At 39.7% G+C, this 14,198-nt stretch overlaps 1 protein-coding gene across 1 annotated transcript; it reads right to left on the bottom strand.

Moving 5' to 3' along the window:
• Positions 1-518: 518 nt before the first annotated feature.
• On the bottom strand, positions 519-11,287 carry LOC139141792 (interleukin-1 receptor-associated kinase 1-binding protein 1-like). The gene is made up of 3 exons (XM_070711452.1): positions 10,973-11,287; positions 4,009-4,205; positions 519-1,439 (listed from the first exon to the last, which is right to left on the bottom strand). Exons 1-3 carry the CDS (start codon positions 11,252-11,254, stop codon positions 1,145-1,147), a joined length of 774 nt encoding a protein of 257 aa, XP_070567553.1. The 5' UTR covers positions 11,255-11,287; the 3' UTR covers positions 519-1,144.
• Positions 11,288-14,198: the final 2,911 nt, after the last annotated feature.

Here is a 14,198-nt window from a genome sequence, read left to right as displayed (position 1 = left end):
TCCTTGCGAGAATAAGTAAAAAGATAGGAGGCCCCTTGTGGAAGAAATGTGACAACAGAAAAACTTTACAAATACATTCTTCACAAAAACATTACTTGACATTGACACTATATTATTACATATGTACAACAGTTTACTTGCATCGAAGCGTGCGCCTACTACCGGTATTTGCACTGCAGTGCAAATACCAAAAACATTATTCCATACCTGCATGCAAATGAATAGAACAGCGCGTGATCCTTGTCTTTCAATGTGTGTCGCGTAAACTATTTAAAATGTGTTCGCTTGTGTTTTTGGTTCCTTTGTGTTCTCGATAAAATAAACAGGGGGAAACATGTGTAATAATAACAGAACCCCATGGCGAGCGAGCAAGCTTGCCGCACCTGGGGTATTTGCACTCGTGTTTGCGTTGAATCCGGCTGTCCTTTCACTCGCTGCGCTAGTGAAAGCACGACCGCCGGATCCCCCGCAAACACTCATGCAAATACCGCTGGTACGGCGCGCTTGCACTCTCTCGCCATGGGGTTCTGTCATATTATTTTTAGATTAAAAAATACAGCTGGTATGTCTATGTTGTAGTACTAGTTGTTCTCAATTCCAATTACAAGATAAGGAAGACAGTGTTCATACAAATGTAAACAACAGCTACATGTACCGGTAGACTGAAAACAAGACTCTAAAACAAAAGTCTTGATGACAAAGTGTTGTATTACAGTGTAAAATCATTCACCATAAAACAATAATTTAATAATAATATGAATCACTTTTAATGCAATCACAGGGATCTGTCGTTGACAAAATATCAATCATAAAAGCCTGATTTTCACGCCCCGGTTCTTTTCTGGGAGAAGTGCATGTTCCTAAAAGTATTGTGTTCATCTGTTTCCGGCTGTATTTCAATAAAGCAAATAAACATAAAGGAGAAGTGATCGTTCCTCTGCATTGATGAGATAACAATATACAATTGGCAAGTGAAAGCTAAATGTCTTATCATAATTTTACACAACTTATAAAGATCATTTACATTTGTATCCCATTGTAAGTTTTATGGCAAAGTCTTCTTTACATAATTTTACATCATAATAGTTTACAAATAGTACATAAAAAGATAAACCACTGACTTGTCACTGAATATCTCACATATCTATGCATTGGCTTCAAGTAACGTACTTTCCAACTGTTTACCTTTCTCTTTTGGTTTGAGTTCAAATGCAGCAAACACTTTGACACTGACAGTGATGGTGGCATTGGCAATTCTCTGTTGAAAACTAACTGGCACCTCATTATCTTGGGGTACTTCATTGGCAGCCGGACCCTCCCACTCATGGCTGTAGTCTTCTCTAATCATCAAGGGTCGACCAAGTGACTGACGTAATAATCTTGCAACTTCTATTCCCTTCTGTTTAGCATTTCTGACAGCAGTCAGACATGCTTGGCGTCTGTATACAATGACAAAGATGTTATCCTCACATTAAATACTGTTTAGACAGGCTTTAACTTATCAAGTACTCCAGTCTCCATATATGTCTCAAACATATTGTTAAATAATGTTAATCAAGATAAAAAAAACGGGGCAAAAACTCAACCATGTCATGATACTGTTCAAAACTGCCAAAACACTCCAAAAATGTAACTACTGTACAGTGTAGCCATGCTGTACTCAGATTTTGCTTGGTTTTGGGAACTTAATGAGGCTAAAGGGCTGACCATTAGAAACACTTATATTAATAACACAAGAAGTCAGGCATTTGTGAATGTTATCAAAAGAATAAGTAAAGAATTGGTTAAAACTGCCAGATTCATATCCATAATTTCTGATGGACAAACAGATAGTCCATAAAGGAAAGCTGAAGTGTACCGGCAATGGATGGGCAAGAAAGGAGTTGTCACAAAATTTACAGCTGGTTGACCATTTATGATAGGGGTAGAGTGCTCTACTCATCGACCGGAACTTGCTTTCGAAGAGCAATGCAATGCGATGTATATAGAAATTGTTGTCACCATGAGCTATCAGTACTGATGTCTGTGTTTGATTCCTTGCATCCAGAGCCAGAAATATTACTCTCACTGTATACAGAGATTTTCTGCAAAACTGAAACAGTATATTATTTAACTCTGTATTTGTAAATTTGCCGCCACGGTATTTGCCATGGAGCTTCTGGAATTTGCTATCATCATGAACTCTGAGTATTTGTGCTAGATTTTGTGCATCAATAGTGTCACACATGCATCTATTACTGTTGCTGTAGACCCAGCTGATAGCAAGTGTGACACTACAGATGCTCATAATCCAGCTCTAATACTCACTACTATTGTAGAGAGAGTTCCTGCAAAACTGCAAGCAGTCTTGCTCTGGTACATTTCCTATGACTGCGCTCACCGTAGTGTTCATAGAAGTCACCATATTGGACAATGTACAGACAAGGTTCCTTCTGCTAGTCAACATGGCCTCTCTGTGTTTGACCATTATTATTGTTGAGTGTTGAATCAAAGGTGCAGGATTACCTCATTTCAGAACAAAGCGCCATGATATAGATAACCAGAGTGACTCTAAATTGAAACATTTCCTGTCTACCTTGGAGTAGAGCTTTATGTTAACTAAAACTCCACAGGAAATTCCCTCTAAACTTTACTTAGCACAACTGAATATTTATTTCTGCTAGTCTAATTATAAATTTTGATCTTTCCAGTGTTCAAAAAAATATGCACAAAAAGGTATTGTCAAATTCGAAGTAATAAGCAATATGTTCATGAAATGAATAATTATTAGATTGTCATAAGCACATGCTGTGGGAAACTACCCTCCCTATTTTCAAAAGCTCACTAATTCCGGTTATACAATCATGCTCATTATGAAGAACAATACAGATGTGAAGTAAATTTTTGTGCTTTCTGGTAAGTACCTTACAGTTAATGGAGCTTTAATTGTTGTTTGCTCACAATGCTTGGTCAGGAAAACCAAGTTTTGTTAAGGACCACTACAAAAAATACTGGTAATTTGAACTGGAGGATAATTTTGCTCGAGTGTCAAGCCCCAAGAGATATGTACAAAAAGTAAATTTTCAATTTTTCTTGCATGCCATCAACAGTAGCAATTATGTAATCTTGGTATACATGCAAGTCTATATATTTATACAAAGTTTTTGAAAGTGATGTTGCATGTCGTAGAGACTGTAGAGTTATTGTAACTATTGTGGTGAACAGGCTGATATAGAGTTAAAATCAAGACATACAATGTAAAGGAGTTAACACAAGATTTACAGGTGAAACTTATCATTTACATTCAGCCCACACATGAACAGATGCCACGCAATCATGCAGCTTGGCGGAGGCAGCAAATAATTGAATATTAGACACAGTCCCTTTACAGTGAGGAGACCATGATTCTGGTCAAAGCATTTAAAGTAACACTAATGTGTAACAACTTATTTACAAAAATCACAATTTTTTTAAACAAGTCTAGCAGTTGTGGGAAAACCATGGTTTGTACAAGTCTAGCAATTCAGGGAAAATCAAAGGAAGGAAAAATTAATGATGCATACTCTGGCATCGGAATGTAATTGGTGATAAATTATAGCTTTTAGAGAGTTGTACTACTGCCTTTACACTATTTGTACACTTGCTTGTTGTTGATTTTGTAAGATTTTTATGCTGTGGGAAAATACTGTTTTTATCCCAGGTATGCGCAATGCAATGGTATTTATATTTACATTCCCCAAAGACTAGGTTATGAAAGACACACTGGTGTATTATGAAGCTCAACAGTGGTAAAATATTATTCATCACAAATGAACAAGACTATTTGAGTCAAAACCACTTTTGTGTTTGGAAAATGGCTTTCTGAATGGATGGTATATCTTGAAACTTCAGTACGTCACCAACTATGACAATAAGCCTATGAAACCTAAATAGATAAGCACAAAACATGGTTTAGCAACATTGCATTAGTGCACTGAAGCTACATGTATGCCAGTGAGAGGAAGTATAAATGTTTGCTGCGTTCCCTACCTGAGCATTTCAAGGCGTTGGTGGCTATGGAACAACTGTGGTTGTGATACAGTCACAGTGTTGTCTAACTTTTCTACCAGAAAGTTGCAAGTAGCTTGGCATTTGTTGAAATCCACAAACAGAACTGTTACTTCAGCTTTCATCTCATACAGGCCGTCTATTCGTTGAATGTTTTTGTAAATGTCAACATCACCCTCCTTGAAAAAAAAAAAGATTAGATGTACATTGAATCAGTAAGTATGGTTGTTAATGGTGATAGACATTTTATATAAATATCTGTGCTTAAAAAAGTTTTACTTTTTCCGAGGAAGAATAGTAATCTATATTCTCCGATGGCAAAAGTTATCAGTATACACATATTGACTGGCCATGAGGGCAACAGCATACGTCTGTTCCCCGAGGAACTGTGAGTCACCCCCAAAAACAGACTGTTTCCCGAGGCCGTAGGCCGAGGGAAACAGTCTGTTTTTGGGGGTGACTCACAGGCCCGAGGGGTTAAAGACGTATGCTGTTGCCCTCATGGCCAGTCAATATGTGTTTTGTAACACATCTCATCCGTAGCCATGCATAAGAACGTACTATACACAAAACTTGTCTCATGTAGGCCTATGATGTAATATGTTGGAGTGGTTCAGTAAGAAAACGTTTTCCTAACAGGATCGCAATATTTCTGCAAAACATTCAATGCGCCTTTGATTATAGTTTCCGTCCGTTTCGAGTCCTTGTTGGAAACTAAAGCATTCAATTCTTCTTCAGGATGTAGGATAAACCAAAAACATTCTCGACTATCGTTTCGATCGGCCGCAGACGACATCTTTGTTTACATTCCGGTCCGCGCACGCGTCAATGTCGTTTGTGACGTCAGCGGGCATCATTTTTCGGAACTGATGCCTGGCAGGCAAGAGTTCCAACAAATGATGCCTGATGACGTTGTTTACGTGGATCAGCACAAAAAGAATGCATCCCACGTGACTATCAACTGGCGAATTAGAATACAGACTGCGGATGAGGTGTGTTACAATCTGTTTTGTTTGTCTCTATGAACAACTCTTGGCTGAATGTATCAAAGCGCACATAGTGATTGAATATGGTGCATGCCCAGTGGTGGTGGCACCCTCACGGAAAATGGGTACCCATGCTGTGTTCCCAAAATCACAATAAAGACAATGTGTTCAGTCCGTGAAAACAAGAAAATGGGTACTTCTTCTCCAAATGCTGGACCTTGACAGGATAAGAAGACTCGCTTGAAACCTTGGAAATTATTTTCTCAAATTTACAGCCACGCCAGTGCCAAATTAAATATAAATTGTTTTAAATAATAACATCATCTTCATGTACAAGTACACTTTTTCCAAAAATTATTGTGTTACTTAAAGCGCAGTGGTCGTCGCGCTGCGCGTGCGTGATTTTTTTGTTGATAAACATAAATTTTTGTAAACATAAGTCTTCTCAACTTCAATAGGAGTGAGATGGGAGCAGTCCCCCATTTTGTTAACACCTTTGTAAGACTCAACATCATGCAATAGTAAAATATTGAGATCGGAAACGAACTTAAGTGGTGTATTTCTATCTATAAACTCGTGTAGAGCTACGAACATTGGGACACTACACTCAGCACATTATGTCGCTGAGTTTACTGCACGCAGACACAGTGAACAAAAAGGTTTGATCGCGCGCGATCACGCTGGTTGTACACAATGCTATGTACAGTACAGTGAAAATGCATAACTAAAATGATCAACATTGCCTATATATGTAGACCAGCAACAAGCACAATGCCTAACACAAAAATTACACTCAAGACCATGATCGGCAAGCCAGAGCAGGACACGGGAGATGTTGTTGGGAGACGGTCACCTCGTTGACGTAAACGGATATAGAAATCCGGTCCCACACGTACCGGCCCGCGACGACTTGGCCCACAACCAACTGTTGATCACCATGTCTTACTTCTCCTAGTATTACGTGGTAAGAAATAGTAAAATGACAGGAAACAATAGACAAAACGAGCGGGTTTTCGCGGCATTTGGCAGGAAAATTGCACGGCTATACACCGTGCATAGACGTATCGAGAGATCCTGTGCCCCGGTCCTGTGCACGGTCATGGCAGTGATCCAACCGCTAGCTGGTGTAAGCCTACCGGTGCTGGGCAAACTTCGTTGTTGTACCTCCTGATTACCGGGTAGGTCTGAATCCTCTTTCAAGTGAGATAACCCCCACATAACAAGAAGACCTATGAAAGGTCCTTCGCTTGACTTGATACCTGTACTCGGAATTCTCGTTTGCACCCCCAAACGGAGTAAAGTTTGTAGTTGAGTTGGATTCTCCACAGCAGAGTGTAGCGCGCCATATACCCGGTTTGACACGGACGTTCATACAGAGCACGGAACGGAACAGATGCAGAGATGCTTCTTGCTACAGCGGGCATTGCTCTGGGAGCTGTAGATTTCTGTAGTTTGGGTTGTCTTTGTACTCCTGTCGGGCCTCTTGAAATGAAAGCTCTCGTCCTTGCTAGCGATGTTGAAAACTAGAGCCCGGTCATTGATAATCTGTTGGCGTATACATGCGTACATGCGTACGTCTAGCTCTATGGCTTGAGCGATAACAGTAGCCGAGCCCCATTCAACTGATTCAAGAAAATCATGAGCAAATGTGATCTCAATCCAGCGTGCAATTATTGTTCAATATTCAGCAGATATTTAACTTAGATTAATTGACCTTTTATTGCGTGTTACATTTGGTTAGTTGGTATGCTTGTGACAGATCAGCTGCCATTTTTACAAGCGGCAATATCGCAAACATTTAACAATAATCAACCCGTAACATGTGCGGCGTTCTTGGATTTGTTTACAACAGAGGGGGACCCCCTCAGGAGGATGCGCAGCGCGACGACCACTGCGCTTTAAGTTCAGACTGTAGTGAAGGTAACAGACAACAGCAACAGACAACATTAATCAAATTGCTGCATACCATACTGTTTACCACACCACACTGTTAGTATGTGTTAAACAAAACAAAGATTGACTGATATTGATTGATATTTATAACTGTATTTGAAATTATCTCTCCCTCTGCTATATTTTGTAAATAAGCAGGTTTTTTCAAAATTTGGATTAACTTTCTCCCATATTTCTCAAACAAGGGTGTATTTGTTTGTTTAAAAATCTCAGATAAGGGGCATTAAGGCATTTTGAAATTTTGCGGAACACACATTGGACCTAGTCATGATCTGTGTGTCCCACCACCAGACTTTACGAGTTGTATCATTGCAATTACTCCCTGAGGAAAGACAGTGCGACATTGCAAATTTAAGTGATATTGGATACATATCATCTATTGTCAATACTAGAGATCAATACTAGGTTTTAGGTCATCGAGTATCATGTAAGTTTTAAATCTAGACGGTATTTTCTCCATCCTCTGCTTAATCCCTACAATGTCACATCTACAAAATATCTGATAGTATGGATACTGTCATAGACAGAAAATGGAGAAAATCTTCCCCTCTACTGTCATTGATACTATGGATAGTATTGTTTAGTATCATCTAGGTTTGAAAACCAGACAGTATTTTTTTACATAGGTTATTTTCAGCTTTACTTGTAAGTGATAGTTTTGGATGACAAGGAAGTGGCGTTGTTTTTGGGGTGAAATGGTTTGGGGCAACATGACTTCTGGGGCAAAGAGGTTTTGGTATGAGGTTGTTTTGGTGCAAAGTGGTTTTGATACAAAATGGTACGGGATGAGATGGTATGGTGGGAATTGGTTTTGGGGCGAAGTTTCTGGGAACCTCTGTAAGCATCTGTTTAATGCTTACACATGCAGATTTGGAAGGTAAGGGATGTAGCCGGCAGCCGGCGAAAACAACTGGCTGTAGCTAAAATTTGCCAGCTGTGAAAATTTAATTTCAGTAAAAAACCATGACATTTTGCACAAACTTTGTGCGCTCACACACCACTTGTAAGTTGTAACCGCATATACTTTTATTTTTGCCGCATGTAAAATTTTCCACACCCTGAAAGTAACGCATGTGGCAAGAGTTCCTTCCCCCCCCCCCGAAATCACTTTCATCGTAAACTTTTCCTTGAAAGAAGCACACCAAATTCAACTTTTGGAGGGATTTAGAATTAGGGTTATTTTTAGGGTTATCACACTTAAAAATGTATATCGTACCTAAGGAAAGAATTGGGGGGAGGAGGGGCAGGAAACTCTTTCCATGAATGTGGATCCGTAGATATATTACACGAAGCAACGGAACAACTCTCAACACAAGTGGGTATTCATGGCAATTGATTTGAAGCGATAAACTGTTTAAGAGGTAGAGTTGTTTAGGGTTTGTGGTCCAGTCTATTATGGCCCAGTCGGTTTGGGTTTGGAACCCCCGGATACGGAGAGCTACGTACGGATCGTAGCAACGCGAGTACCAACAACACGCACGTATTCATCGCTATTTCAACACTGTATCCAGAGTGTACATATATTGCACAGTGCGTCACCAAAAGTAATTGAGTCTTTAAAGAAAGCTAAGGCAACATTTTACAAGTGGTATAGCCACAAACTGATGACGTCAAAATCGCCGTACACAAAACACAGACGCCCCGTAATTGCGGCACTGACTAACTAATAAGGTTAAAATAATATAAATTTGCACTTTCTTCAAATCACTGTCACAATTTCCGACTGCTTAGTTTTTGTATTGGGTGAAGTACAGTGGGGGCCAGGAATTGGGGTTAGCTGACCAAATTGTCGGAACGGAGCGAGCGAAGCGAGCGGAGTTCCGACAATTTGGTCAGCTAACCCCAATTTCTGGCTCCCACTGTGCTTCACCCGACACAAAATCAAGCAAATGAAGACCATCACAGATTTTTAGGGTTAGGGTTAGTTAGTTCATGTGATCGAGGCAATAATTCCGTCTTATTCCGGTTCAATATGTCCCCTCTCACGTTTTATTCATCAAATTTGTTGTCATCTACAAACTGACCCCGACGGCAATGGCCATATTGACCCCTTTTCAATATAGCGTTGCCAAAGACGGCACACAGTTACATAACAGAATTCAGAGTTCATTCAAATGCAAATAATAATCAATGTGACGGTCAAAAAATCTGTGTATGTTTTCATTTGCATTACTTCTTCTACAGACTGAAAATCACACCTGTACATTAGTTCAAACTCGGTTATTGATTGGTTTAATTTTTTGTCCACAATTTTTTTTCCTTTATCTTTGCCATCATGCCTCCCAATAGATTTTTAGCCAGGCTGTATTATGGAAATTTATGAATACACGAATGTAAAAATAAACTCTGTAATAAATTCAAGTTCCGGAAGTTCAAATACAGCTTGAGCCGACACAGTTACAGACATTTGGTGATTGGAGTCATTGGTCGCGATATTTGTGCTTGCTTTTTAATTTCCGTTGACCGCCGTACGTAATGCCAATGCTTTATCGAATTGTTCCTCCAGGTTACAGTATTATTCTGATGAGTGACAGGGGCCCTATTCTTCGTTGTCCAAGACTCCTCAGTTCTCTCATTTCACCGCTAATCATTGTCTTCATTTTGTGGATCCTAAAACCTTCGCCCACACCAACACCTTTGAAGGCATGTGGATGCATGCCATGCGAACTTGGATTGGCTTCACATCTTCAGACTTATTTCCAACTTATCTTTATAAGTTCATGGGGCGGAGGCGTTTCGGCGATAAAGCTAAGGCGTGGATTTTACTTGTTCAACATATTTCAATTCTCTGTCCGTCAAGTTTACAGTCCCCTTCATCGATTCATTGCAACTCTGCACATAACACCATATTATGCCAAATGTTTTGAGACGGTCTAAAAACTAATATCACGCCTAAGTTTACAACTCAGGAGGCCACTGCCGCTGATGTGTGATACTGGGAATGCACAAACCAGACGAAGTTTGTGCTTGTGACAGTGTATGGACCTTAAATTATTATATTTGCAGCGAATTTCGTTTGCTTCTGTACTTAATTCACTTCGTCGATGGGTGGAATTTTATGTTATTTCAGTGGCATATTCAACGAATTGTTGTTCACGTTTTCATCTACGATAGCAATGAAATATTGCATTTCATACATGTTGAGTGATGAACCACTTTTATATAAAAGTGTATCCTGTCAAAAACGAAACACACACCTTTCGTACTGTAAAAAAGGCAGCAAATGACAAATTCAATAATAAATGTCAAACACAAAGTTTTCAACATATAAAACATCCTAAACAAGTGACAATTTTATACTTTAACTGTGCAAATACAACAAATAATATGAAAAATATTCAAGCAATAACAAATCTGCACATACAACAAACACGACAATGCAGAGAAAAAAAATAAAGACAGGCAATAAAGCAATCAATGCAGAGGCATAAATTCAATAAAAGAAGGAAAATGCGTAAAAGACTTTCAAATCATTACAAGTGAGCATTATAAATTAATCAGTTCCTGCTTAGCATTATCATCCTAACGTTTATATAAAACACTGCATCCCTATCTCGCAACTTGTTCTCGTGGAGTACAGGTTATAGGTAGTGCTTCACATGCTGGAGGTGCTGGGTTCGACCCCCGGCAGCGATAATAGTTGTTGTGTAAAAAAACGTAACTAAAAAAATAACACTTCTCTCCCTGGTCATTAATCAACCGTTGCTTCCACATAGGTATCAGGCTGGCTAAAGAAGACGTGGATAGAGTAATAGGATACTACAAAATGAGGGAATGGAGTGAAGATAGCAAAAAATTGGGACCCTTCTTTCAATCATTTCCCCTAAGTTTCCAAGCCCCATTCCTAACTCTTACCCCCAAAATAATTTATCGCCCCCTTTTAGAACGTAACCTTTGACCTCATTTCCCTAACCTAAGTACGCACATCTTTGACGTCATCAGTTTGTGGCTATACCACTTGTAAATGGTGCCAAAGCTAACCATAGACAGTGTTTAAGCTAACTTACTTTGACGCCGTGAGTGTGGAGACTTTGTAAAATGTAGTCAAGTCGACGCGTCACACTGTTCTTAGCGTCCGCGACATTCTCTTTGGTACTGGTCACCGACACGGTAACTTTTGCTCTGTCCGGCGCTAAAAAAGCCTCCCCTGTTGCCGAAACTTGAATTTCACGTTCTGTTTTTTGGTTTTTCGGCTTCTCCTCCGTTTCGATCGGTTTGCTTGGTTTGTACTTCGGCGGAGAAGTTGTGAACGACGCAAACACTTGGGCAGGTCGGTATGTGGTCGCCATTTTTGTTTCTAAAGTGCCGCGCGTTTTAAAGCCCCTTAGCTTCCTGAAAACAAGTACCCAAGCCAACAAGCGGCGTAAACTATTACCACAGGCGACCCAAGTATTACTGAGTTTTTCACACTGTTTTCTCTATCATTTTCTCTTCTTTCTTCATGCTCTCAATGATCGGAATAAATAAAATAAATGGTTTATATAACCTAACCTAACCTAACCTAACCCATGGAGGTAGTCTCTACTACCTCCATGCCTAACCTAACCTGTGACTCTTTATTTATTTTACACTCCATTACAAGGACGTATATCTCTCATACACGCATGCTGTAATTGATTAGTCAACACAAATTATGCTAATCCGTGGACTTATCAGAGGTTGGTCAACATCGGAAAGATAGTGATGTTAATTTCCCGTTTTAGTAACCATTCCTATCTTTCGCGATGTTGACCAACCCGTAAAATCCCTGATAAGTCCACGGATTAGCATAATTAGTTGTGTTGACTAATCAATTACAGCATGTGTGTATGAGAGATGTACGTCCTTGTAATGGAGTGTAAAATAAATAAAGAGTCACAGGTTAGGTTAGGTTAGGTTATATAAACCATTTATTTTATTTATTCCGATCATTCAGAGCATGAAGAAAGAAGAGAAAATGATAGAGAAAACAGTGTGAAAAACTCAGTAATACTTGGGTCGCCTGTGCTATTACTTGATTGCTTCAGTTCTGTTCACGGTGGAGGGACTGTGTTCTGTTACAATGCCCTCAGCCTTGCACGACCGGTCGACTCGGCAATTTTCGGTGGTTGGAAAAGCATAGCCCCCAACTTTGCTCGGCGATCTTTAGGTGGTGGACGTGGGAAAGACCAGCTACCAAAAATCACTCAGGAAAGTTTAGGGCTACAGAACTGCAGCATGGTACTTGGTGTACGTGCTTTGTTCGATGACATCTGCTGCATCTGCCGCCTAAAACTTGCTCATGTCCTGACACGCATCCATTGCCCTAGCCCTACGAGTATGGCGAGAGTGTCCGGCTTTGGCTACGCCGCCCCCGGAGGTGGGAGGCGGCGTAGCCAAAGCCGGACACTCTCGCCATACTCGTAGGGCTACCATTGCCCAGGCTTCAGGCTTGGGCAGCGATAGGTCTTAGCTGTACAGCTTTTTGAGTACCAGTTCTCACAAGCAAGATAATTCACATCACTGTACGGTAAATTGACGTAAAAAGAGCAAAGACGGTCTGACCCCATTGAAATTTCTTGATAGTTAGAACCATGGTACCATGGTTGGACTAGGCCCTATGTGCATTCATGTATTTGCATTGTGCAAATGTCATATCATTATTGTTGACAGATGGCAATATTATATATTTTCTCCTGCAAGCATTCGAAGTCATGTCCACACTAAAGTTCATCATGTGTGTGACATGAACAATATCCCCTTGCCTCTCCACAGCTGTCACCGTGCATCAGGCGATATAGCTGAGGAACTTGAAGCTTTACAGGTGACCCAACGACGACTGCCCCACGACGACTCTTTGGACACTGCCCTCATTGACACGAACAGCTTGGCTTCACAGTTACGGGAGATTCAATACACTCCATTCCTGGTCATGCCATTAATTGTGCCATGATTATCAACGCTTCTATTTCAAAAGTCAATAAACTTGTATCTGCCACTTTGCTCAAAAGTTTAGGATTCTGCCGATCTTCACATACGAACTCAAAACGTACTCCATGCTTCATAATAGTCTGTTTTTTTGCTGGTGCTGTGAAGATGAAATTGTAGGGAAAACAAAAGATACGAAGTACGATATCAGTCAGTATCATTTCGGCTTCATTGTCGTGCTCAAGTTCGGCGCATATCAGGCCTAAACACACTCTGAGATGAGAATACTTGATCTTAATATGGAAACTCTGCATATTTGTTACCCTAACAGAAAACAAAGTAGATTAGGCCTACCACAGGTGTTTGAAAGTGTAACATTTTAGGGTGAGCTCTCTTTTTTTAGTAAAAATGGGGAACTGAACGATGGACAATATTTTAAAATCCTTAAAGACAAGTTATTTCAAGGTAATAATATTATAGACCGAAAGTATAACACGAAGCAAGGTAAGTGTCACTGTAATTATAAAATATAGTATAAAATTTTCAGATTGAAAACTTTTCCAAAATTGAACGTACCCAGAGTTGAACTGAAACATCAATTAAAGTTACAGTATGGTCCATAGTTCAAAGTTTCCGAGTCATTAGTCGATACTTGAAATGGTAGACTGTTTTGAAATAATTGTGACTCATACCTGGTTCTGTGTTTTATTTGGGACGTTCAGATTCATGAGAGAAAGCCCTCGGATGAAAAGTTGACATCGTCAAAATCTCTTCAACACTTATCCATGAATACATTTATTTCGATCTGTTCGGCAAAGAAATATATGCGTTTGCCATGGGTAGCCCGACATACTCTTGGCTATTTTAGGCTTAAAACCATTTTAGCATTTTGAGTAACTCTGGATTAACCACTATTTTTCTGTTTTCTTTGGATCACAGGAAGCAAAGTGAAATGCGTGTTGCTGCACTACTTTTTTTCGAAGCCATGTTACAGGAAATTTAAACTCTATCGCCCTACATTCCTGTCGCTGATAAATCAATGTGTATATACATGAGATCAATAATTCATGTAATAGTAATGATGTTGAAGTGTTTTCTTTAGACATAAGGCACATAGAAAACGCCCCTTTATGTCGTCAAAGTGTTTTTTGGAAATTCCCCATGTAGGCTACGTAGCGTAAACGTTAGATCGCATTTTAGACGTGGCCTATTTCATTATCTGGGTCACCGTATGGGACCTCAGAATGATCGATGACGCAGATAGCGGAACTGAGTCGAAAAATGAAATTTCACATCTTGACAGTTACATTTTGATAAATTCATATTCAAATCTCGAAAGGAAAGTCT

This window comes from Ptychodera flava, chromosome 10, assembly GCF_041260155.1.
Source record: "Ptychodera flava strain L36383 chromosome 10, AS_Pfla_20210202, whole genome shotgun sequence".
Classification (NCBI taxonomy): domain Eukaryota; kingdom Metazoa; phylum Hemichordata; class Enteropneusta; family Ptychoderidae; genus Ptychodera; species Ptychodera flava.
This window is presented reverse-complemented; position numbering and strand designations above follow the sequence as displayed.